Below are 27726 nucleotides of genomic sequence, written 5' to 3'. Positions count from 1 at the left end.
AGCCTTTAGGTAAATTAAATGATAAATCGTTTTTTCCCTCATTGTACTACATTTGTTTTCTGATAATGTAACTGAGATGAATTTGGAGAATGTTTGTTAAAATTTAACAATGTTTACAAAGTTTTACTTCTATGACACTGTATGTGCATGCTGCCATTTTAGAAGGATGAATTTTTTTTGTGAATGATACTTATTTGTACTTTATATTCTGACATGTCTCTGTCCATCAGGCAAATAATTATATGTCTTTCTTTCTGCTGTCCTCAGTGAAATAGCTACACAATTAAATGGAAGTTTGGTTAACACATTTGTCATAGGATGTGTAGCCCTGAGGTTGCTGGGGTTTCTCTGTGAAGGGAGGATATGGTTGACTGAGGTTGGTTGAATTTCCTGGAGCTGAGGGTTTTCTGGTCAGAATGGAAAAAGCTCTGATTTAAAGCTGAAAACACCAAATAAACGCTCACTGCAGTGGCTTAGTAAGAGCTCCTAGAGGCTGCTCCCTTCCCTGCAGTATGCTGGTAAAAGTCTGCAGTACTACAGTCATTATCCCAGTCTAATTCAACTCCAATTTTCACTCTCTGCCTCCTTCTGTCTGCAGAGAGTAAAAAGTTATATGAATGGTTGTGGTAAAACTTTTTAAAAAATCTCATTAATTCAGATTTTTTGAATACAATTGTTGAAATGCCAGAAAGAGATGATTAACTGAGGGCAGTTTTCAAAACTGTCTAAGCCCACTTTGGTTCTCTGGTCTGACCAGGAGTACTCAGAAGTAAGAGGGATTTCCACACTGCCAAGTGGAATTTGGAACTAAGTGTATTAAGAAAGATAAATAGCTTCAGCTAATCAGTCCTCGAAATTTTCTAAGGAGTCAAAAGGTGTGTTTAAAATTCTCACAGGAAAATAAGATAGGAATTGAATATCAGAGAGGAAAATTAAGGAGAGAAAATCGTAATGACTGTGATCCTCAAATGAATTGGTAAATCTGAGCCAAAACAAATATTTTAATACTCATGAAATATTTTTTTTTCAAATGGAATAAAACCAGTTCCACATATAAAATCACTGTTTTCAAATTATTTCAAAAGTTTTTTCAGTAATTTCACAAGACAGTAATTTTTTTCTGGTTTTAAATATTTTAAAAACCTCAGAAATTTTTATTTCCATGTTACCTGTTCTTGGAAGAATTCTGCTTTTTTATTCAGATGCATATCTATGTTAAAAAAGCACACTGGAATCTCTGTATATTAATGTGTTGGATTGTCAGCAAGAAGTGCATTGGAAAAGTTAATTTAGATTCAAAGGAAGGATACTACTCCTTATTGTTCCCCAAAGTTGTCATTAGTTTAATATCAAATACCTACAACTTCTTTCCTTGTTAGGGCCTATTGTGAAATGTTGCCCATTGTCACATCAGTGTAAAAACTGCCACCACCTCCAGCAGAGCCAGTATTTTTTCTGTTGCACCAAAAGGAGTTTGCAATATTTCCAGTAAGTTACTGAAAACTGTAATAGAAAACCCAAAACCACTACTAATAAGATGCCTGCTAATAAAGTCATTTGTGGTACAAAGTCTCTTCATCCCCTTTCCATGGAAACCCATGCCTGATTAACTGAGTTTCAAATCATTTGTCAAATAATTGTGAAAAAGTTCTTAACCACAAACCTGTGCCTATCCTAACACAAAAAGAGTGACTGACACTGAACCCCCAAAGTATTTTCATTTGCTGCCTCCATGCAGAAACTGCAGTCATCAGCTAAACTGTGTGATTTTTCTCCAATACCCCCTCATTAAACCATCCTTGCTGCTAAGAGCATGATGAACATGAGCACATACACTGATCCTTCCTGATTTATTTTAATTCCATAAAAAAGGTATAGACAACACATGTGATCATACTGATACTCTGCATGTATATTCTCTTTATATTATAGAGTATCAATGGGGACCTAATGTCCATCTTCTGCACAGTGATAAAACAAATATACGGTGCTGCTTTATGGATGTGATACCAGTATTGCAACTTGTATTTTCTGTGAATATTCCAAAGGTGACACAGGTGGAGTTACAGAAGTTTCTCACTGTTTGTTCTCCAAGTCCAGTAAAAGACCCACTCTATCCTAATTTGAATATTTGCACCAGTATTCAGATGAGTATTTTAAAGAAATCGAGAGGCCATCCCTGGTGTGTTCTGGTAAAGGCACCTCTAATGCAATTCTGTCCCATTAAGTTGAACTTATTTTGACTTTTGGCAAACCAATCAAGAGAACAAGGGACAAAAATCCAGTAAGTTGTGCTATGAGCACTGGAAAGCCCAAGTCCATCCAGGTGTGAGCCTCAGGGTCTTCAAGGCCCCAGACTTACGTCATTTGGGATGAAATCTCAAGGATAGGTTATTTTTATGTTTTTAGTTTTTTATTTGTATATTTTTTTTTTCTAATATGTAGTTGAAAAACTGTCTTCACGTGTCAACTTAATTCTTCTTTTCCACCTTCATGTAGCTCTTGTTTGTGTACTAATATTACTGATTGTTTCTTGTTTCAGCTATTTGTACAAGAATGAAATCCAGTCAATTGACAGGCAAGCATTTAAAGGACTTGCCTCTCTAGAACAACTGTAAGTGCCTTTTCTCTTCTGTGCTGTCATCTCCATGGTTCCCCTGCAGAGGAAAAGTGCACGCCTTGATCCATACATCCTACCTGCATGCTCTGCACGTCTGCACCCCTGGGTTGGGCAGAGAGCCCCATAATCATTTGCATGTGAAAAAACCACAGTTGATGTCTGTGTCAAATTCCTCATTTCTGTGTTTGTCTTTTATTTGTGATTTGCATTCCTGATGTCCCTTTACATTGTTACATAGCTTTGACAGAGGAGAATTATTGTGGAAAATGTTGGAAACTAATGTGTATTGCTTAGAGATAGATTCTGCTTTCATTTCTGCAGGTTTTTATTATATCTCACTTCCTTTCACTGCAGCAGTTACTTTGTTTTATGCAGCATAACTAAAGCTGAATTAGCCTCTGCAAGTTCAACCCTGTTTTGTTATACTTTGAAATAAGAATAGTTTTTTAAATAAAAACCTTGCTATAATTTATATGTGTTAATCATTGCCATATACAGATACAGATGTTTAAAAAGTAGGAAAGTACATCGTTTGCAATGTAGATGTTTCAGTAATGTCCTCCAGAAAGATTGATTAAAATCATACTTCTTTTCCTGTATAATGAAGAATAATGTCTACTGAAAAAGAATGAAGAATACAGTCCTAAGCATGACAAAACCCAGTTGTATTGATTCCATTAAGTTCAACTATGTTTTGTTGTACAATCACTATTAGGAGAGGCATTGAATTGCTGGCGTGAGTCCAGAGAGGGGCAGTGAAGCGAGTGAAGGGGCTGGAGCACAAATCCTGTGAGGAGCAACTGAGGGAGCTGGGCTTGTTTAGTCTGGGCAAAAGGAGCCTCAGTGGAGACCTCATTTCTCTCTACCACTACTCGAATTGAGGTTATGGTGACCTGGGGAGTGGTCTCTGCTCCCAGGTAACAAGTGACAGGACAAGAGCAAATGGTCTCAAGTTGCACCAGGAGAGGTTTAGATTGGTATTAGAAAAAAATCTTTTCATGGAGAGGGTGGTAAAGCATGAAACAGGCTGCCTTGGGAAGCAGTGGATTCACACTTCCCCCTGAGGAAGTGTTCAAGAAATGGCTGGATATGGCACTTGAGGTCATGGTTTAGTGATGAACGTGATACTGGTGCTAGGTTGATGATTAGACTTGAAAATCCTAAATGTCTTTTCTAGCCTTAACAATTCTATTACTCTATGATCAGAAAGCATTGCTCTACATTCATTGTGACAATGTTTAGAAAAAGGAAAAAACTGTAAATGTGTAGTTGTTTCACAGTTTGACTACCGAATAACAGTAGCAAACCAATGAGTTTTGTAGGGTATAAATTGGGAGCTGAATATAAATTTTTAAACTGATGAAAGATATCAGTGTATTACAAGTGTTCTCTATGTACCAATTTCCTTGTTACTGTAAGCCTCTAATGGATATTAGTAGACACAAAGTGTATATGAAATAAAATGACACTTAATATGGGTACAAAATCATACATGCTCCTTTTAGAGTGCAATAGATGCCTTTTGAAGGAGGAACTTCTATGTAAAACAGAAGTGTTAATTATAAAAAGTATTTAAATATGGTTTTTTTTTCCTCAATGCCTTTCTCTTCCTTCTCCTTTTACTCTAGAAATTATTACTGCACCATATTGACAGCAACTGGTAGGGCTTACTTGCATGCTAATAGCAATACATAATTTCTTTGTAGAATTTGGAATACTGAGGCCCATTTGTTGAATTACTAATATTTCCAAAAGAATGTTCTTCCCCATGCCACAAGCCCCATATGTGCAAGTGGCAATATTTGTCTTTTTTTCTTGTGTTCTTTTTCCCTGTTGATCTATGTTATTATTGAAAAACATAAATCAGTTTGGAATATTAACACCTTCTGAATGCTCTTCTCGACTATGTGGCAGTTAAGCCTCTCTGCCTACAGTGATATCACACTGTATCAGCTTAAGCTCAAACTTTTGAGACATCCACATTATTCAGTATGAAACTGAAATTCAGACTCAGGGCTTGAGTCTCATCTCCAGCTGGGAAGATTGGATGTGGGGATATGGAGCCTGGCAGAGTCACTGCTCATTGCCTGCCCGTGTGTCCTGTCAGCACCTGCAGCTGCTGGGGAATGGGGGGCAGGTGCTACCCCACTGCATGCATCAGAGCTCACTACCTTTTAGAGCTCTTCTGCTCCTCTCCTGAACACAGAACTTGCCAGGAGGGAAAATGGGAGTACATGAAGCCAGTAGCAGGCACAGAAATAAATTCAATGGAGAGTAAGCTTTGAGATTTTTAGTTTAGGAGAGATTTGGCATTTATGCATCTTTAGCATGAAAATATGTTCTGACTCTACAGGGTCTGTTTTATCACATTTAGCTTTGGAGAAAAATTGCTGACAAGACAAGAGTTACCCTTGGCAAACAAGTTTCTAAGTGTCCTAATTTCAGTTTTGAACTGCATTGACAGTACTAAATCAATGTTTCTGCATTTGAGGTCTCTGTGGCCACAAGTTATCGAACACATTTTGCTACTGGTTGTGTTAACTCAGCCAAATGCTGTTCTCAGTGCTCAGCAGAGTTCTCAGAAGTAGACACTGTGGACCACATTTCAGGGAATGACTTGTTTCACAGCTATTTCTTCTACTCCAGTGAAGCAGAATTCAACTGATAGTTGCCTTTTAAAAAATATCTGATCAGCAAAGCAAACATTTTTTTGGTGATTGTTGTTGTTACCAGAAACTAAATGTAGTTAAATGTAACTAAATTACACTAACTGAAACCTAAATGTACTGTTGCATGTATAAGGGACAAAACCCCCCAAAGTATTTACTGCAGCTGGCAGGTTCCTCCTTAAACCTCTGAAGCAGAATTCTTAACTGCTGATGTAGTCAAAATAGCTTTTCCTTTGGAAATTTCTGCCAAGAAAATAAGATCTTTGAATCAGATCTTGAAACCTGTTTGTGCTAGGGTAAATTCTGAAGAAAAATTGGCAGATTTAGGTACTTGAACACACTGAGCCATACATACTTCGTCACCTAACTTTTCACCTGTGGCTGGGCATGAAGGGAGAGTGCTGATGAAAAGTAGCTGCTGAGTACCAGTTTAGACACTGTTAAATCTGCAAGACATATGTTTGGGTCTGGCACAGAGAGCAGAAAGCTGCAGGAAACTTGCATTTTTTCAGAGCAGCAGCCGGAAAGCAGACAGAGCACCCGACAGGCAAGGAGGGCTGCCTCTGTGTGCCTGGGCTTAGACAGCTGCTCTGTGCCTCTGTGCCTGGGCTTGACCACTGAATCCCACCTGAAATGGCACAAATACCCTGCTGGGGAGGTCATGAGTTTGGATCCCAAGATCTAGCTCTAAATGGAGTCCGTTTCCAGATCTGTATACATTGCTTTCCTTCCAAATATCTGTCACATTTTTGAGATCTCAGCTTATGAGTTGTATGTATCAGGGACAAAAAGTGTACTCCACTATTTAACTAGCAGCATCCCCAAATATTAATGGACTTATTTAAATCTGTTTACCTAATCCTAGTTATGCATTTTCTTGTAACTTTCATATTAACATACTAATTTTGTTCTTTATAAGCTGTTATTAGTTATGCTGTAGTTTATGTACACGTATACATATTTTGGGGGAATTAATAGACAAAAACCTTAACTAACATATAGTGATACAGTTTGTTATATTAAGTCTATGTAATTCACTTCCATTTTCAGTATTTTTGAAGTGTTGCTATTTATTTTCTTGTTTTATACTACAAGTTCCTGATTTTTGCATGACTCTATGTCAGATATTAGTTAATTAGTTAATAAACAAACAAAGGAACCCAAGAGGTATGACAGGGGCGTTGAGAAGTTAATCCTTATTATTCTACAATAAGATTAGCTAGGGACAAGAAACTGGAAACAGATACTTGTCTAGCCTTATTTTAAAAGTCTTCAGTGAGTGTTCCATAATCTCCTTAAGTATCCTGTTCCAGTATTTTATATCATTATCACAACATACATTTAAATATTTTTCCTTGTGGTTTAAGGCTGCTACTTGTTGTCCCTGAGCAGGGAAAGCTCATTGATAAATATGGAACATATATGTTTGGCCATTCTTATTCAAATAACCAAAAGGGCAAACATGCTGTTTAAATATTCAGAGCATGGATTATACTCAGCTAATGAGTATTTCCCCAAAGATGTGATGATGCTATTAGTAAAAGAACAACTGGCATATTTAATAAAAGTCCTTACCTACAAAAACTTCAAAGCTACATAAGATATAATCCTAAATTTAATGCTGTGAAAAATGTCACTGGGACTGAATTTTTTTGTAATTTTTTGTCCTACAAGATTAATACTAAGAAATCTATACCATGCTTGTTTGATAAAATCTTAATCTTCCTCTTGACATGTTTCATTTGGACATTTTTTCCCAATAGGTATTTCTTTTCCTTCTATTTAATTCTTGATAATGTTTTTAGAATTAAAAAGGAAAGATATGTTGGTATTTAAAAATCACTCTTGCATGCTTTTTCTTTCAATTTCATTCTGAAAGTCTTTTTAATATCTAATTTATTACATATTACTATTTTTAATGCTCTGTACTCTGAACATAAAAGATGCCTATAAATATATGCTAGTGTGAGATTATTTCCTGAATATGGCTACCTTTAGAGTGAATTTTAAATCCAAGAAATTACTATATTAATTAAAATATTAAAATATACCTTTACAAAACTTTAATGTGGTACGTAGAATAAAATAATAGAAGTGATAAACCTAAGTGATAAAACAGGATTAAAGTGTAGGTCATAATGCCAAGGATTTTTTTATTCTCATTACTGTAGACTTAAAATGCAATCCGGTTTCTGCATCTATTTATTTTGAATTACGAATTATTTTGGCCAGATATTGAATAACTTGTTCTATTAATAAATTGCATGATAAGTTGCTCAGGGTCTTTTTTAGATCATAAATTAAAGACCTGAAAAGCCCAACTAATTTGTGTAGCCCAACTACTATGAAGCAGTTAAGAGTATTTTCCAGCTGGATTTCATGATTTGATTTTTTTGAGCTACTTTAGACAGTGTGATATCTGATGAGGTAAAGTTAGCTATTAAAATGTTCTTCAGCACCTGAATTATTGTATCTGCAATGGTGTGAGCTTGTAAACAAGGCAAGGTTTATAACAGAAATATTTTTTTAAAATTTGTTTGGAAAAACAAGGTGACCTTTCAGGCACATATTGATTACATCTGTAATTCTAATAGTGAGTACTAAACAGCCATTATGGGCTGGGGCTTTGAGTTTTGCAATGTGTATACTACTTAAACCATCTGAGAGAGGTATTCTTTCTTTTCCTCTCTTTCTAATTTCACCCTGATTTGTGGCCCTGAAGAAGGGGTTGTGTGACTCGATGTATCTGCTTTTACCAATGTTATTTTTGTTCAAATAAGAGATGCCTACAAATCTTGCCTTGTCAATGCCAAAAAAGAACAGAAAATTAATCTATTTGGAATACTAAGAGATGTGTTTGCGAGGTGTTCATGAGGCATAAAAATGCAAGAATAATTTAAAAGTTAAAAAGGAAAAAAATCACTGCTGCCTGCAAAAGAAGTAGTGTTTATAATTTTTTTCCAAAACAAAAGCTGCTTCAGAGATAACAAACCCCGTCTGTAGTTGTGCCTGGTTTTTCCCTTCATCCTTTTTCATTGCAGTGATCCCCACCTTGCCTTGCCCCCTCCCAAATGCTGCTGATCCTGGAAGGCAGATGAGCAGAGCCCTGGCTCCTGGCAAGCAGTGCCTGCCCACCTCATGGCTGGACCATGCCCAGTCCTTCCTCACTGAGGTCTCTCTTCTCTCTGCTGGCAAATCAAATGAGTCTTGCAGGAAATATCTGCCTTTGACATCTGTCTTTTTAATTTAGAAGAGATCACCCTGTATTTTTAAAGGGGAGATGAAAACTGGCAATCCCAGCAAGGTGACGCAGTTCTTGGATCTTCATGCTAACAAGACCATGCTCTGTGCTCAGGACACTCTGTGGCGTGGCACTGCCAGTAGGCAGGCGTGACACCCTGATGGGCTTGATCAGGCCCGTGCTGATTTATTGGCTTTTTCTGTGGTCCCCATTCACTGCTCCCTGGCATCGCTCGCTGGCTCGCGCTTGTCCTGGGAGGCTGCCAGGCACGAGCCTGGCTCCCCCTGCACGCGCCTTCCAGGGCTCCCTGCAAGGCTTGGCTGGAACCACTGCTGCTCCCGCTTCTCTCTCTGCACAGCCACCATCCGGCTCAGCACGGGCAAATCCCCGTGTCCTTGGCCTTGTCATGCTGAGGCATTGGTGTTTCAGGAGATACTGAGCTCAGAGTTGTTCCCACTGTTTTTAAATGACAGGCTTTTTGTTCTTCAGACCACAGTGATTTCTGTATAAACACATTCTCCAGAGGTTCCTGAGTTTGTCAGAGGTCAAATACAAAACTTGAAGGATTTTGAATACATTTGGATATAATCAAGATCCAAAGTCTATAAATAATTTTCACAGTTTCTTGTGCCAGTCTTATCCATACATCTTGTATTCTCATCTGCAAGGTTCAGGGGTAGCTCCACAAAATAGTAGATGCTGGAATGATCCTGTCTTTGCAGTCCATCTTCACAATAGTTACAGGTTAATAGTCTGGTTAATTGTCTTGTTGTGTTAACTTTGTCAATTTTACAGCATTAAGAGCTGCGTAGATTTATTGTTGTGTAATGTTCATAGCTTGGCATAAGCATCAAGAGGGCACCAAACAGCACCAGTTGGTATGAAGCCCTTTGTCTAAAGTCAAATTAGTAAAACTTGGGTTTATATTACAAATTTGGTTTTGAGAACATTCACAGCTTTAAATGCCGGTGTTCATGGACTAGAGAAGATGATTTGTCAGTATCTTTTGAAATTTTCACTCATGGAAATGAAAACATTTGGCCACAAAAAATGTTATTGTGCTGGAAACTGTAAATGTTTTCTAAATAACCTCTAACATTTTTCCTATTAAAAATAATAATTTTCTTTTTTTTGATAAATTGTTTCAAGCATGCATACAATAAACATCAGAGCTGGCAAAATAGCATTCAAATTATTATCTCCAAAATTTCCACAGCAATGTTTGGACTTTTTTGCTTATATACACACACACTCAATATAGTGATCTGCAAACACATCTTTGTTTGTCATGTCTTCTATTTCTCAGATTCAAGTATGAGATTCAGATGGTAACAGAAAAAAGCTGCTACATCACTATGGCCATTTAGATCTGTAAACACTATGGAAACAATAAGTTCTTTAAAATATTTCACCAAGAAAATTGTTTCAGTATTTTTCTTTTTGTTTAACATATTTTCAGGTATCTGCACTTTAATCAAATAGAAACGTTGGAACCTGAATCCTTTACTCATCTTCCAAAACTTGAAAGGCTGTAAGTTTGTTTTTCTTGGGGTAAGAGTCAGAAGACAGCTTGCTTCCTTCTTTGAATTAAATCAAGCATTTTAAACTAAAATATAATATTTTTATCATTGCCATAGGTGGTTTTGAATCAATTTTTTTTAACTGTAACTACTACACAGTCTTTCCAAGAGCACTTTGGTGAGGCTGACCTTAGAGGCATGCAGAAGTGAGCGTTGCCTGTGGTTTATTTTTCTTTTGCAAAACTACTTCCCAAAGATCTGTTATCAATGTTTGGCCTAAAATAAATGTTATGAATGAAGAACTAGACTATTTATTTAGGACCTTTTTAATTTCTAATTTTAAAGCTTATGAGCTCCCTTCCTTGTAGTTACTTATGGCTTCTTTTTCCCCACATGGACATACCCAAGTACACCTTGGAGGCCACCTAAAAAATACCAGACAATGAGTTGCTGAACAGGCTCATTTTTTTTATCTTAAATTTTCTTAGATTAATTTCTCTTGAAAACCTTCCAGAAGTATGTAAATGAAATGAATGCATCACAAAATCTGAATTATTACATGCATATTTCTGTGTTTTAACAGGTTTTTGCATAACAACAGAATAGCTCATTTGATTCCTGGAACATTTAGTCACTTAGAATCTATGAAGAGACTGTAAGTAGATTGAATTATTATTGAACTAATGAAATATTAAATAACCCAATTAGAATAATTAGACTGTATCTTCTCTTGCAATATTTATCTTCCTTGCAAATGCCTTTTGTGGTGCAATTGCTTTAAATATTAATTTTTTTTTCCTAACTGTGCTACAATTGTTTATGTGGATAGATTGAGAACATTGTTTTATATCTATTTTCTTTAGTTACTGACTGAAGTTTATTTCCTATATTGGGAATATTTGTAATCATTGTTTTATAGACTAAATAATATACATAGATTGTCCTTTGGGCAGTAAAAATAACACACATTCCTCTAATAAAAACTACCAGAATGCCTATAAGCAAGCAACCATCACCTGTATTGCCTGTTGGCTGTTGTCTGTATTCCCAGATAAAGGCATTGCTCCATTTACAGAACCATGTTGATCCTAGAAAAAGATGGCTGAGGCTTGCTCACAGAGCTGTGGCTGCTCCTTGTTTTGTGCAGGCGCTTGGACTCCAACGCTCTGCACTGTGACTGTGAGATCCTGTGGCTGGCGGAGCTGCTCAAGACGTACGCGGAGTCGGGCAACGCTCAGGCAGCTGCTACCTGCGAGTATCCACGCAGGATCCAGGGAAGATCGGTGGCCACAATAACACCAGAAGAACTGAACTGTGGTGGGTTTGCCACTTCCTGATGGCTTATTTTTAATGCACTGAATGTACCTAAACTGTATTTTTTGGGGGAGTTAGAATTTGTTGTTCTGTTTATTAACACTGACCACCTCTGGATAGTATTGGTTATTTCTAGAAATCTCTCCACATTCCTTTTCTGGTTTTGTGTGCTCCTGACAGGATTGATTGCTTTTACCCTTCAGCCTATCTATAATGAAACAAATATAACTATGTTTGAAATTTCCCCTTGAAGAATGAAAGGTGATTATCCTGAAGGAGTTTATTTTTCCCTTTTATGTTTCAATTCTGATCATAACAGGATTGTCAGCTAGGGTCTATGGTGTTGCATTAATATTATTTGGTGTTGTTTATTCCCTTCTATATGAGGGAAAGGAAGGAAAGAAGCTTTACTGAATTGCCCCTGATGACACAGTTCTGGCCTTTAAAATTTTTGTTGATGTAGGAATTGGGGTTGGGCCACTAAATTTTTTTTTTACTCAGGTGTAATTAATAGGAGTACCCCACACAGGCGCTGGAATCCTCTGCCACTGAGGATTAATAGAAAAGCACCATTGTAATCCTTTTGTTTCTGTATATTCCTTCACCCTAGGGGTGCAAAAACTTGGCCCCATGGGCACCCTATGACTTTGCCTAGTACCTCTTGTGTTCTGAAATCAAAATGCAGATTTCTCATCAAGCTGTGGGCATTTGCCTGCCCACTCACATAATGAAGCCAAAGTATAAAATAAGTAAATTGTCCTTTTGGTTATGTGTTGGATATAATTCTGATCAAGAGAACTATGACCATAAGCATCTACAAGGTTCTTGACAAAGATAGTACAAAGGGAATTTGATGCAAGAATAATGCACATGGCATCCTACCAGCTCTTTGCACATCTAAGGAGCCTGAATATGGAAACTGCAGGAAGCAAGCTGTACAAATTATTCTGTGAGGCAGGTTAGGCACTGATACTTATCTAGAGGAAGTTATTTTAAATGGCACTTGTGCTTGCTGCTTTAAAGTTTTTCCTTCATAGGCAATTTGAATCTCTGTTCAAATAAATAAAACAGCTGCTTTAGAACCTGATACAAATTTGCACAATCTATTTCCAGTCTGCTGAAAGGTCCTAAGGAACAATGAAGGAGGTCAGAAATCCCACAGTCATTTTTGCACAGGGAAAAGTGCATTTAATCCTGACTAAGCATATACATATTTAGTCATACATATAAAGTCAAAACATTTGTGAAAAATATTTTTTGCAAGATGTGTGGAAATATTTTTATTTACCAGTTTTTAGTAGTTTTAAAATAAGTAAGAGTTCCTTGTATGTTTTATTGTTGATATAGAGAGGCCAAGAATTACATCAGAGCCTCAGGATGTGGACGTTACCTCAGGGAATACAGTGTACTTCACTTGCAGGGCTGAAGGCAATCCTAAACCAGAAATTATCTGGCTTCGAAACAAGTAAGTTTGAAAGAGGAAGAGAGAAACTTGTAATTACATTTGCCTGTGTGTGTGTACATTTCTGGGTGTATGTCCATGTGCTATATATGCTAATATATGTGAAATAGTTACAGCAAAAACATGCTATAATTAAAATAAGCATATGAAGTAATGATGGCCCATAGCTTTTTATTAATATTTTTAAACATTTAAAAGCTGGTAACTAGAAAGTATTTTTACTCTAGTGCAATTTGTAAGATCTTCAGCTGTAGTATACCTGCAAAGCTGCTCACCCCTGTAATACGAAATCATTTATATCTAAGTGCCAGGACATGTGGACATGTTGTATGTATTACTTAGCATTTGCATATGTTTTGGAGTGGAGCAAAAGATACTTTGAGGACTCCAGCTGGATACAATTAAAGTTTCAGAGAACTCTTGCTGGAGCCCTAGCTCCTCAGAGGTATCTTCCCTCCAAGGTTGAGCTTTGTCCCAGGAGAGGAGAGAGACATCTGTTTCCAGCCTCCTCAAACCAGTACATGGAGGGCAGGCAAGTCTTTAGATCATAAGATTGTAGTGTAATTCAGGTTGGAGGAGGTCTCCAAGGTTAGAGGAGGTCTCCAGTGCAGCCTTCTGCTCAAAGCAGGATTATACCAGGTTGCTTTATCTAGATGGGTCTTAAAAGCCTCTAAGGATGGAGACAGCACAAGGTGTCTGGGCAACCTACTGTGTTCCTTTCCTTCACCACTTAGAAGATGGGAGAAGGTTCTATAGAGGATGACTATCTTTAAACAGCCCAAGGGCCAGCCTGCTGCAGAATGGCTGCTCAGGCTGTGCCCAGAGCCTGGCTCCCTCCAGCTGCACTGGGCACAGCACAGCTGAACCAGCCTTTTGCCAGCACATCACCCCCTTAAACTGGTGTGAACTTACAATGGACATGTGAACTGTGAGTTTACCATCAATAAATTTGACTTGGTTTAATAATGCTCTTATACAAACCTGACCTGGAACATAAATTCCCTTACACTTTCTATAAAGCATTTTAATTAGTCAGTTGCAGATGAAATAGCATGGTTTAGAGTCCTGGTTCTATATCTTTTTGCTGATGTCAGTGAGAACCCCTAGTGCAGCAAAGGCACAGCATTTATGGAGTATGTCAAGAACAGAGCCATGAACTTGAATGGTATAATTATTTCTTTAAAATTTTCTCTGGCTCAAGTATTTATAACGCACAAAGAAAACGTATTGAGAATACACATATGAGTTTTAAGAAGAAATTTGAGCTTGGGGTGAGAGATTATTGACTCTGGCTTGTTTCCTGGCTGCATGAATGAGAACAGAGCTGTTTGCAAGGTAGTTGAATATGGCAAGATTTCAGTCAAAAGCCATCAGCCTGTTGAGCAGTATGTTGAATAGATCAGTAGGCTGGGCTTTGTACATAAAAGGCGTGATCTCATCCCTCCTCTGTGCTTTCTTCATCATGTAATGAGGGGTAGACTGCGAAAAAGTTCTTTTAATAAACCCCCCTAAGACTTCTTAGGTTACATCACAGAAACTTTTCATCCATGACCTAACCTGAAGACCTGACCTTAACTTATATTTTAAACCAGTACAAAGTATAATCAAGTTCATTAGTGCTTCTTGAACAATCCAGGCAGAGCTTGGCACAAAGATAGTTTTATAGCAACTGACCTCTCTCCTAGCAGAAAGTATCTTGAATATTGAACTTGCATGACATACTTCCAGTAGAAACAGTTTTAATTGTTTTGCTAACTAGAACAGCCTTTTAAAGACCAGGTATGTGTATTGTTCACTGGTTGTTTTTTTTCCCTGTAAGCTATTCCTCATAAATTTATTTTAACTTTTCATTTTGAAGATGCATTACTTGCATAAGCAAAACAGTTCCATGATTTGTTTTTCCTCTTCTTCTCTTTAGGAGAAAATGTAAAGTTCCATTATTTATAACAAAGTAAAAGGTTTTTTCCCCCACAAGTTATTTTGGGTAATTTATCTCCTGGGTTTTATTATTTGGCAGTTTTCTGCACTTGTGATTTAAAGGTTTAACTCTAGCAGATCCTTTTCTTCTCAGTAATGAGCTCAGTATGAAAGAAGATTCCCGTCTAAACTTGCTAGATGATGGCACGTTGATGATTCAGAATACTCAAGAAACAGACCAAGGCATTTACCAGTGCATGGCAAAAAATGTGGCTGGAGAAGTGAAAACTCAGGAAGTTACTCTTAGATACTTTGAGTCTCCAGGTAAAGAACGTTAAGTTTGAATTTTACATTCAGATAGAGAGTTGTTTTGATAATAAGATTGCTAAAAAATAAAATGCTTTGGCACTTGATATGTAGATTTGTTGGGCTTGGGCATCTTAAGACTTAGATCATAAAGATATAATATCCTTAGAACAAAAATACAAGTCAGCTGGTTAATTAATATGTTTATTGTAGTATGCAATTTTTATAATAGTCTTGTAGGCTGTAGAAGGGTTAGGAGAAGAGGCTTTGCACTGCAACATTTCTCAATGCAGTAACGTTCTCTCTGGATACCAAAAACCACAAGTTGCTGATCAAGCCATTCATGGAAGCTTCGGCACACCCTGTGCAGCCATCCTTGCTCAAGAACCTTTTAGCTCTGTCTAGCCAAGGCCTCATATTTGCAAGGACTAAATTCCTGTCCAGGACTGTAATGTTTTTAAAACATGGTCTTTGCTGTGAGAACATTTTGTTTTGACGCACAGCACCAGGTAAACTTAAAATGTCACTGGAAATTACTCATGTACTTGAGAAAGGTTACTTAAAATGTAGCTTAATCAGTTTTGGCTTTTGTGCACTTACAGCAATTTTTAGCCTGTTTGTGTTTTGAGTCTCAATGTCTATGATTCTGAAGAGACCTTTATAAACATCAGCATAGGAGAGCAAAAGGTTTGAAAATTGTTTTAATGGAAGTTTAGAAAAAAACTTCAGCGCAATTATGAGCTTTTGTTTTTATCTATTGGTATCTGCAGTTAGATTAGACTGAAAGCAAGGCGCAGAGTTTGCACCAAGATTAAAGGTATCCTAGAGTCTGTTAAAGTTCTAGGATAACTGGGTGTCCCCATTTATAGACTATATTTGTCTAAATTAGAGCTGTGCAAGCTAGAAGCTGTATTTAGGCATTGCTGTTTTCTCACAGCCAGGCCAAGTTTTGTGATTCACCCACAAAACACCGAAGTGCTGGTTGGAGAGAGCGTTACCTTGGAATGCAGTGCAACTGGGCACCCTCAGCCACGAATTACCTGGACCAAAGGTGACAGAACCCCTCTACCAAATGACCCTCGTGTCACCATAACTCCCTCAGGAGGACTTTACATACAGAATGTGAAACAGGAAGACAGTGGCGAGTACACCTGTTTTGCAACTAACACCGTTGATAACATCCACGCCACTGCATACATCATAGTCCAAGGTAAATAATGTTAAACTGGAAGAGACATACTACTTGAAATTGTGTGGATTTGTCTTTTCTTCTGAGTTGACCGAGCCAAACTAAAAACATAAGAGTTTTTACTTCTAATTGCACTATTGTAGTTCATGGGGAAGTTGCTATACATTTCACACAGAGTAAGATATTACTTACTATTTCCCTGAAAATTATGTTTCAGTGATTATTATCAGAAGGTTAATGTTTTCAAATGTTAATTTCTTATGTTTTGTTTGCATGAAGGAACAAACAAGAATTGCCAAATTTTTGAATGATTAAATATTTTCCGTAACAGGCAGAAATGCTAGAGATTAGAATTTGTGCCTGGAGAACTAGAAATGGAGTTTTGAATACAGATCCGTGCCACTTTTCTGTTGTAGACACTTCAGGGAATGTGGAAATATTTTCTGCTGAGTTTGATAGAAGCTATCATTCTGCCAGCTGAGGCATTAGCACAGCTTTTCTGCAAAGCAAAAGTCAAAGTACTCTAACTCGTGATTGCAATAATTTTGATATTGTATGTCAATAGTATGATTATAAAGTATTTGAGATCAACTATCAGAAGTCTCCTGTGTATATAGATAATATTTTTTGCAAACACTTTCATGCTGGAACTTTTATTTACAAAATACTTTAAGTAACCTTTAAATTTATTTGCTTCCGTTCTCATGTTAAAATCCTTAGTTGGCGAACAGTTAAGATTGCAAATACCTTTTTAATGAGTTCTAAAGCTATACAAAACAACTTCTCTGTGTGGTTTGTTAATTTATTACCAGTGGATCATTGCATTTTGAGAGCTGAACAAATACTTTTCACACAGTGAGTAGTTACTGCACAGCGTTACTGCCGAATCTGCCCCACGCTCCACTCACTGCTTTCATGGAAGAAAAGAATCAGCTCAAGAAGGTTTTGATTACATTACTTTTTCTTCACAATTTAACTGGGAAGTTTTGAGAGAAAGAGAAGATAACATTTTTAATCCAGGGAAGACTCTATGTTTGATTCAACAGGTTTTACTGCGCCTCTTATTTTGGATCTGTCACAGTAGATCCCACATACCTGCACTGACATCAAGGCCAGGTTGTGAGAGAAATGTTCCTTTTGCACAAGTGGCTGCCCTAACTGTCTTCTCTCTGGCGGTCACAATGTAAAGAATTGCATTAGCATCTGTCTTTCCACCAAGATGAGCTATTTCAACTTATACAGGAAATAGTATGCAATTTAGTCATGCATTTTTCAATTGTCTTTTTGAAATGGCTTTATGTCCTCTTCTGTAGCTCTACCTCAGTTTACTGTCACCCCACAAGACAAAACAGTGATCGAAGGACAAACCGTTGACTTCCCTTGTGAAGCACAAGGTTATCCCCAGCCTGTTATTGCCTGGACTAAAGGAGGTAAGTGCATTCCATTCTTACTTTTAAACTACCAGGATAGTCTAACAGTCATATTGGAATCACTTCTTTACTGAAAGGAACTGCATGTATTTATTTAGATGCTTTAGTCTCTGAAGGAAACAGAGTTAATCTCTTTCTCCTTTAGCTGGGTAAGGCAAGGTATCCCACAGGAGATAGCTGCTCAAGCATTTTTCATTATTAGGTAAAAAAGAATCACTAAAGTATGTGTCCATACATACTTCCTAATAATAAATGTTTCAGAAATTATTAGATTCCTAATAATAAATGTTTAAAAAATATGAGGCGAATTACATGTAGCAGTATGTATCACTGCTGTTGTACTGCAGAAGAAATGGAGATGGCTGTCATTAACTGGAGGTCTGAAATTATGTGGGATGTGCTCTCTTCAGAAACCAGAACAGTCCAGCCTGTACTGTACCAGCATCTCTGTCACTTAATGCACATTGACAGAAACAACGGGGTGCACTCTGCTGACTATTTTATCAAGTTATGGCTCTAAAGACATTAAGCCAAATCTAGCAGGAAGAAATATTGTAGTGGATGTTTTATCAGTAAGTAAAATAAGTAAAAATTCCGTTTGATTCAAGTGAAAAAACTCTAGCAAGCTAAATAACTCTTAGGAAATTCTAAATTATTGTACATAAAGCAGATTCTTAACAAATTGATCATCATTTTGATGCTGATAATGTCCCTGTTTCTCTCTCTGCTTAGACTGCTCCAATCCAATGAAATGTTCAGAAAGAAAGGATAGGGTATAGAAAGTGATGTAAATCCATTTTTCTTATATTACATTTTTTTCAGGACCATGTCTATATTTCTGTAGATTATCTAGGCCTAGTCCAATGAGATAAATTGTGTCTTGCACACACGGCAATAATATGATATGAGCAGTAACACATGTTGGTGTTTTTATACCTTCTCATTGGATGCTTTAGCATGCTCCTTAAGGAAAAATATTTATTTCTACCATAAACAGAGAAGAAATGAGAATTATGATTGTGTGCATATGCATAATGTGTTTGCTTTTCATGTTTATCTTCTTAGAAGTAAAGGTTTTAGACTTCATTTCTTGTTTGTTTTGTTTTTGATTTTTTTATTTTAAGAAACTTTAATATTTTCCGGTTTTTTATCAAATTTAAAACCTGGGTTTCGCTTTTTTGGACGCAAAGGAAAAATTCTTTGTTGCTATAAGGAGCAAATGGTGTTATTGTGTGTTTCAGGAGGCCAGTTGTCTGTTGACAGAAGACATTTAGTTCTCTCCACTGGAACGCTGAGGATTTCCAGAGTTGCTCTGCATGACCAGGGACAGTATGAATGCCAAGCTGTCAACATCATTGGATCCCAGCGGATCGTTGTGTACCTGACTGTACAGCCCAGAGGTACAGCCCATGCACAGCTGCTGGGAAGAAAAAAAAGAAAAAGGAGAAATATTTAAGCTTACACAAAAATACACAGTACCATGTGGGATTTTTTCTGAGTATATCTCCTTGTAGATCCCAGCTGGTTTCCAACAAATAACATGTCTGGACATTTACCAGTATTTGTGCTGGGTATCATTCCTTTAGAACAGTCTGTCTTCTGGGAAAGAGATTTATCTGATTTACTTTTTTTTTTGGTAAGAAGTGGAGGTTTGCTTTGAGGATGACAGTATTCCTATGCATTGGAAAATATTTTCTTTTGTGAAAAGTCTTGTTTCTAATAAGGTTCTATGATGTTCATTAAGTGGTGTTATTAACATAATGTTTCATGTCCAGAAACAGAACACTTTCTTTTACAGAAGCAGAATGAACTTCACAAAGAAAAGTCATTCTTTGTACTGAAAATAAACTGACACAAAAAAGAGTCCTAAAATACCAACCCCAAACTCCATTTTTTATGCTTTTTTTCCAATTAAATTCTAAGTAAGTTACTTCTAGGATAAATTATAATCATATTACCACTCGTAATTTATTTAAGTACTTTGATGTTTAACTGAATTCAAGGAGATAAAACATGTAATTCAAAGCATTTCTTTTTACTGACCTAACTGAAAACTGTATATTAGTAAAAGGGGCTCAAATGAGCTTAGGAGTTTGTTAGAAAAAAAATTCTATTGATTTTTCTTAGTAAAGAGTAGTATTAGGAGATGGATTCGCCAAAATTGAGATTTTTTTTTTAACCTATATAAAATGTTGGTAAAAATTATATAAAACAAGTATCAGTTTAAAAAAGTTTTATAGCTTTCCAGCTGTGTCAAATTTCACTGGACTTGAGTAAAGTTTAATAAAACAGTTTTTGTGCCACTTGGGTTGCAAAATTCAGTCAGATAGTAAATACAAGATTAAAGATAGTAAATGCAAGATTAAAGGCTGAATATGTAGCATGAAATTGAAGCTCTCCACAGATTATTTGCAATGCTGTTTTCAATTGTGTGAGAAGAGAAATTTTCTTCTTTTGGGCATCTAACAAAAGGGCTGTTCATCTGAGGAATGTTTAGTCATTGGTCACTGTGTTTAAGTCAATGTTAATAAACACAAATTAATGGTCCAGGTCTGTTTGCTGGCATGACTCAGCTCACATCCACAGAGCCAGATTCTCTTACCTCCCAGTGCTGGACACCTGTCTGTGGATGCCTTATTTGAACTGGTTTCTGGTCCTTTAGAGGCATTTATCTACAGTTTAACAGTAGGGCCAGATTTGGTTGGTAATATAAATGACTGCAATGGAGCCACATACTTCTCTGTAAAAGCACAGCCTCCAACCTCTCCCACTCCCCCCTAAATATCAGTATCACGACATCAGTAACATAGCAGTGTATGTTACAGGAAAAATAGAATTCTTAATGTCTTCATAATCTTGTATGTGCTCCTTATGATGATATCTGAGTGCCAGGCATCAGTTTGGATTTGAAGAAAATTCTAGTTTAAAAGCACATTAATTTTATTCACAGTGGATTTAGGTAACAGTGTACTCTGTCCTTAGAATTGAAGGTGATTTTTTGATGTTTTAAGGGCTGAGGCTTATAGGTGTCATGGAGGTAGGAGCTATGTCAAGACTCAGTGCCTCAGCAAGTCAAACTGAGAGACTCAATTGAATGAGTTGTAGAAGGTTTTGCTTTTATCATCTGAGAAAGTGCAGTTGTCGCTACATAGAAAAATTAAAACAACAAAAAAATAAAGATGACAAGTTAATGCAGTATTCATTCTGATGATTTTGTACAGGTTTAGCTATTAACAGAAATTATTTTCAGAGCTCTAAATTAATGGAACTTAAGTGGTTTTGACAACTACTAGACTATTATGTTAGAAGTTAAGAGTACTTTAAAATCATCCTGAAGCAGACATCACAAATAAGGTCATAGAATCATTAAGGCTGGAAAAGACCTTTCATCAAGTCCAACTGTCAATGTAGCACTACCACCATGTTCACCATTAAACCATGTCCTTAAGTGCCATATCCACACTTTTTTTGAACACTTCCAGGGATGGTGGCTCTACAATTTCCCTGGACAATCTGTTCCAGTGCTTGACAACTCTTTCTATGCAAAAAATTTTCCCTATATCTAATCTAAACCTCCTCTGGTGCAACTTAGGGGCATTTCATCTTGTCCTGTCACTTGCTACCTGTCCTTCTCTGGACATACTCCAGTGCTGCAATGTCTTTTATGTAGTGAGGGGCTCAAAGCTGGACACAGGACTCGAGGTGTGGCCTCACCATGCCGAGTACAGGGGGACAGTCACTGCCCTGTTCCTGCTGGCCACACTGTTGCTGATACAGGCCAGGATGCTGTTGGCCTTCTTGGCCACCTGGGCACATGCTAATATGTGGCTCATGTTCAGCTGCTGTCAACCAGCCACCCTCAGGTTCTTTTCCATGGGGCAGCTTTCCAGACACTCTGCCCTCAGCCTGCAGCACTGCAGGGTGATCCAAGGGCAGGACCTGGCTCTTGGCCTTGTTGTGCCTCACACAATTGGCCTCAGTCCATTTATTGAGCCTGTCCAGCTTCCTCTGTAGAGTCTTTCTACTCTCCAGCAGATCAACACCCCCACCCAACTTGTTGTTGTCTATGACCTTGCTTAGGGTGCACTTCATCCCCTCAGCCAGATTATTGATGAAAATATTAAACAGGGCAGGCCCCAGTACTGAGCACTGGGGAACACCACTTGTTACTGGCCACCAGCTGGGTGTAAGTAACTCCATTCACTACTATCTCTGGCCCTGACCATACAGCCAGTTTTTTATCCAGCAAAGAATATACATCCACACCATGGGAAGGTAGTTTCTTCAAAGAGAATTTAATCCCTAAAACGAAATTATAAGCAACAAAAAGCCTGCAGATAGAATCATGTAATAGATTAAGAAATGTTCAGTAACTGATAAAACCAGAGTGCCGACCTATTTTTTGATTGTCTTTTGCACAAGTTCTATTTCATAATTTATCAGTGTATCGTTTGGCTTTTTTAGTGACTCCTGTATTTGCCAGTGTTCCCAGTGACATGACAGTGGAGGTTGGCACAAACGTGCAGATCCCATGCAGTGCTCAAGGAGAGCCAGAGCCAGTCATTACATGGAATAAGGTACTACATATTACATAATATGCATGTACTACATATTACATAAGACATAGTTACTGCAAAAAGGCAGCGGCCTTTCCATCTCTTCATAATTAATTATTGAAAGTGCATATTGCCAAATTATTGCTTCCTGTGGTATCTGAAAACATTACCTGAAGTCCAATCAGTAAGTATGTAATACAGAGCATGCATATAGATAGTAAACTTGAATTTTATATAGATAAATTTACATATGTAGTTATGCAAATTACTGTGCAGATCAGCTAAAATTCATTATGTTACCTTATAAGGTCTGTATTTAGTGACAGTTCTTTGTGAATAGCCTACTAATTTTCACACTTTTAATGATATTATGATATAAAACAATAAGAAATGGCGTATTGGAGCCATTTGATATTGCTATGTTGAGACCAACCAGGACAGGCTTTGGTAACTTTCTGGTAGCCTCTTTGTGGCTTTGATTTCCATTCATGTAATAATTTCTATATCAAACTATAGAGTATTAGCAGAGTTACCAGTGAATTAATGAGTTGCTGATATTGATATTCATTATTTCTGATTATATTCTTCAATTAGTGAATATTAGAAATTTACTCTAATGAACCTTGAATAGCTTCTAAATATGTAGCACATGAAGATCTGATATACGTAAGGCTCTTGAGATCTATTTCAGTTGGTTAATTTTGAGAAAAATAAAATATGTGTGTTCTCAAGTGGTGTTATCTTATTTTTGGGTCATAGATCCTATGTGGTGAATGCCTATTAAAATACTTTGATTTGTAATAATGAGTAATTTTAGAAGTAAAGAAATATAATGTACATTTTAGAGGTACATGTGATTTTTCTATATAAGCTTATTTAAAACTATCTGACTGTGAATTTGGCATACAAAATAGAAATATAAAATAAAAAATTAAAGCAGAAGAGAAAAAGATGACAAAAAAATCATGTATGAAAATGAGTGTGTTTTGATTAAGTCAACTTTGGGCTTTCCTGCAGGATGGAGTGCAGGTAACTGAGAGTGGAAAGTTCCATGTTAGTCCGGAGGGGTTTCTCACCATTCGCGATGTTGGCACAGCCGATGAGGGGCGCTACGAGTGCGTGGCCCGCAACACCATAGGATACTCCTCTGTTAGTATGGTGCTTAGTGTAAATGGTAAGATAATGACTCAGTATGACTTAGATTATTAGTTTTCCCCTAATTGTCTAACATGTAAGGTGAAACAAAGTTGTCGAAATACTAAATTAGTTATTTTATTCATGTGTCTTATTTTCCTCCCATGATTCTTTCTTTTTTTTCCCATATTTTACTAAGATGGTAATGTCATAATAGGAATATCTCTAGGTGTTAAGCTCCAAAACCAGCTATGCTTTGGGCTCAAGTTAATCTTTCAATGTTCTTCCTGAAATATTATTTAGAGCTTTTAGAATTTGCTAGTCAAATAAATACCCAGTCTAATTTTTAGAAATAACTCGACTAATGTCTTCTGGCATCTTCAAAGGGACACTTACAGCATGTCATGGAAAATTAGGCTGCAACTATTGCAAAACAGTTCAGGAACATCATACAGACCTCAAGAAGCTAAAAGAGAAAACAGAAAGAAAAGGAGAATATTTGATCTTGTTCTAATTATTTGAAAGTAATAATGGCAAATAATAGTTATCAATTATTACTATGTAATATATGGCAATAAAGCAGCAAAAGAAGCTAGGGAAATATATTTGCTACAAAGATTGATCCTAGTGCTTTTCTGACTCATTGACTAAACTGATTTTTCAGTTTAATTTTGATGGAAAATTAAAGAAATGGTACAATTTCTGCCTCTCAGTTGGGAATATGAGATAATATTTTCGTATCTTCAAAAGATTAGTATAGAACAGTGATTTTTTTGGTATTTTGAAAATTACTGTGAAGATATCTTCAATATACTGGATATTGTTTCCCAGTGTTATTTGGGATGTTGTGTATTTTGTTTACTAAATTGATAAAAATGTGTCTCTGATTTTTCTAATGTATTGTTTGCCATGGTATCAATAAAACTATGATGTTACCTGTCTTAGGTGGCTTTTAATAGACTTTTATGTTTTCTTCTATGAAAAATATTTTTTTATTCTGTGGAGATTATTTAGGAGAGAAAAATTGTCAGGCTAAGAATCATTCAGTAATAAGTTTCTATCTACATGTATGAAGTAGAAAAGGAAAGAAAGTCTATGAAAATCAGTTCATCTGGCTACTCTGGAGATGCATAGCAAAAACCCATTTTTGTTTAGGAAAGATTAGCTAGTTCTCAAGTCACTAAGAGTGCTGAAAAATGTAGCCATGAGATGAAATAAAACCCCAGTGGAGATGAGTTTTATTCACTTAGTACAGGTGTAAATTGATCATTCTCATCTGCTGAAATCAGCAAACTACAAAACTACTTATTAGCTGATTTGCGGTAAATAATTGTAATATGGATAATTTCTTTTAAACTATAGCATAAATCAACCTAAATTTAGTGAAACTACACTTAATTAATCTGCATTCCATCTGAAGCCATAAATGAAATTTCTCCTTCAAACTAGTGATATATATAAGATGCTGTTTCGCTGTGGCTGCTTTAAAACTGATGCTGTGAGAGAATCAAGGAGGACAAGTGGACAGATTATAAGTATTGGTTAATTGCTGTGTCGATTGTATTTATAATGGCACAGCCAGAAATGCCTAAAAACTTGCATGCCATCATTTCTTTTAAACAGGGCAATGTTTTATGAATGTTTCTAAATCAAAAGACTTTCCTAAGATTGAGACCAAATAAAGGCAAGTGTATAGAAACTGTGAACAGGTTTTGCTGACTCTGTTGGATATTTTAAAGATGCTTTCCTTGAGCCATTTTCTTCTGTCCTTTTCCATTGTTTTGTAAGAGTCGTTCCCCCTCCCTGCCCAAATTAAAAAAAAAGTATTGTGGGAGACTCTTACAAGGAGCTTTAACTTCTAACATTTATCAGTCTAAAAAAAGAACTGCTAGCAATAAATAATCTAAACAAAAATCAAGTACAGAAAAGTTAACATCTGACCAAGGTTTATAATTCAGCCCATGTATACCATTAATCAGAAAGATAGCCCTGCGAGTAAACACCAAGTTTACATCTAATGTAGACAGCACTAAGGAGGGTAACCAGCCACTGGATTTTTAAAGACTGCAATTTTGCATTGTTTACATCATTCAAGGCACACAAACACACTGAAACAACTAAAATTTAAGATTTAAACCTGTAAATGACATTTTTTCCTAAAATAAAAAAAAAAAGTAGCTTATCTGATAGTGTTTCTGTATGGTTGCTTTTGAAAACGAAGCTGTCAAGAAAGTACAGTTGGTAATTAGGACGGATCAGGGACTACTGCCCTCAGGCAGTGTGGAAAGGGTCAGCTGATTTTGGATGTTGGGAATATATTGCCAAAAGCCTGAGACTGGCCTCAGGGCACAGAAAGGGGCTTCATCTGCAGCTATAGAGTTCCAGGGAGTGTTTTATTTGATGGTATAAATGTTTAAGTTGGATTAAGTGGGTCTAGATATGAAACTCATGTAGAGACAATTTAAGCTGCCACTTAGGAAGGAATAATGAAAAGTTGCCTAGGGAAAAAAAAAGCAACAAAAAGAAGTAATGAAAAGCTTATAAACAACAGTTTTTATGTCAGATGATTTTGTACATCTGCTCATTTTATACCAATATATTTGCTTTGGACTTTTTCCCTACTTTACCCTTCTTCCTGTGTGACTTCTCCAATCTAAACACACTCTGGAAATTGTTAGCTGTTGCCCCTGGATCTGGTAGTTCTTAGTTTACACTGAAAGGAAGGTTATTAGTCCTGCATAGTTTGTACAAACACCCAGCTGCAACAAAGCACTGTATAAAAAGGCCTATGCATTATTGAGTTTCCAGTATTGTATATGGTTGTTAAATAGCATTTAAGCATGTGAGCTTTAATCTAGTGTTAAAAAGATAATTGTAAAGTAGGGAACAAAAAATTGTAAATAGATAACTGTAAAGTAGGAAAAAAAGTAGTGATCTAAATTAAAAAAATATTTACTACCCTCTAAAATTAATCTGTGTTGCTTATTATACTGAGACCAGGAGAAGAATAATGTTAATTTATGTTCATTCAATGATGTAAATTATGCTCATTATGTACCACTTGCAGCACATTCCTGTAAGCCCTTTAAGTTCTTAAATTGAAGTCAATACAAATTCAGAACTAGCTGAAATCAAAGCGGAAATCTGCATTGATTTCAGTGGTTATAGATCAGGCTTTTGATACCAACACCTGAAACCTATAATACACCAGAAAAAACCCCTTAATAATTAATTTTTGATTTGGTCATCTGCATTTGAAATTGTAGGTCTAATTAAAGGACAAGTAAACACTGTATGCATTTATCTTTATCTTGGTTTTGAGTTATAAGCTAGATGACTTTTAAGCTTAGGTTAACTTCTGTTTTAAATTAAATTTTTTCTACTTTAATATGCCTTGATAGCATTCCAAAATGGTTAAGAATTTAATATTTGGATGAACTAAGACTTAAAGAACAAGGTTTACTTTGTAGAACTGAAATGATGTCGTGTCTAGACTGTTTTATGGAAGTATCTTTTTGTGTGTGGCCATTTTTGCAATAACATGTGAATTCCTTTTTCTCTAGTTCCTAATGTCAGCCGAAATGGAGATCCTTTTGTACAAACGTCAATTGTGGAAGCAATTGCAACTGTTGACAGAGCAATAAATTCAACACGTACACATCTGTTTGACAGGTATCTCCTTTTTTTTTTAATTGAGAAGTCAGAATTAATTTTGTATATACTAGAAATAATGGGAGATTTATTAAACAAGAAACTGTTTTGTTACTTAAAAGGCATTGTTAGTGTCTGGTTGTTTCTGAGAATACTAACAGTTTAACATGTAAGGATTCCTATTGTTCATACACTCCTGCTGAGATCTCTGTTCACTGCAGCAGTTCTGCTGAGATAATGTATATTAAAATGCTACTAAATATTTAATTACTACTAAATATTGAATTTTTTATTATTTTATTGAATTTTTTTCTTCTTGGTTTGCCTTCCATTTTGAGATGAGTAACCAAGGTATGTACTAATCATGTTGCTGAACATTTATATGATTTATGTAGTGTTGTTTTGTAACTCCTCTGTACACTTACTATTTCTTTCCAAATTATCTATCAGTCGTCCTCGTTCTCCAAATGATTTGCTAGCCTTATTTCGATACCCAAGGGACCCATACACTGTTGAGCAAGCAAGAGCTGGGGAAATATTTGAAAGGACCCTACAGCTTATTCAAGATCATGTACAAGATGGTCTAATGGTTGACCTGAATGGAACAAGTCAGTATTCTTTCCTTTTTTTCCTGTTTTGACATGTATTTGCCTTTTTAAGTCATTATACGTCAGGAGACATTCATTTTCTGACGTTTGGTCCCAACTGCAGAATGAT

The 27726-nt window shown here is 36.4% G+C and overlaps 1 protein-coding gene across 2 annotated transcripts in view; it reads left to right on the top strand.

Annotated features, from left to right (window-relative positions):
• PXDN (peroxidasin) overlaps positions 1-27726 on the top strand; it is an 82887-nt gene that overhangs the window by 31658 nt on the left and 23503 nt on the right. For both annotated transcript variants that reach the window (XM_077175023.1, XM_054629884.2), the window contains exons 4-16: positions 2543-2614; positions 9990-10061; positions 10634-10705; positions 11198-11367; positions 12712-12829; positions 14898-15067; positions 15987-16259; positions 17552-17668; positions 18910-19068; positions 22133-22245; positions 23242-23398; positions 26922-27030; positions 27460-27617. In XM_077175023.1, the coding sequence (XP_077031138.1) occupies positions 2543-2614; positions 9990-10061; positions 10634-10705; positions 11198-11367; positions 12712-12829; positions 14898-15067; positions 15987-16259; positions 17552-17668; positions 18910-19068; positions 22133-22245; positions 23242-23398; positions 26922-27030; positions 27460-27617 (1760 nt within the window). The remainder of the gene's footprint in view (positions 1-2542; positions 2615-9989; positions 10062-10633; positions 10706-11197; positions 11368-12711; positions 12830-14897; positions 15068-15986; positions 16260-17551; positions 17669-18909; positions 19069-22132; positions 22246-23241; positions 23399-26921; positions 27031-27459; positions 27618-27726) is intronic.

This window comes from Agelaius phoeniceus, chromosome 3, assembly GCF_051311805.1.
Source record: "Agelaius phoeniceus isolate bAgePho1 chromosome 3, bAgePho1.hap1, whole genome shotgun sequence".
In the NCBI taxonomy this organism is placed as follows: domain Eukaryota; kingdom Metazoa; phylum Chordata; class Aves; order Passeriformes; family Icteridae; genus Agelaius; species Agelaius phoeniceus.
Note: the sequence above shows the minus strand (reverse complement) of the source record. Positions and strands in the feature narration are given on the sequence as shown.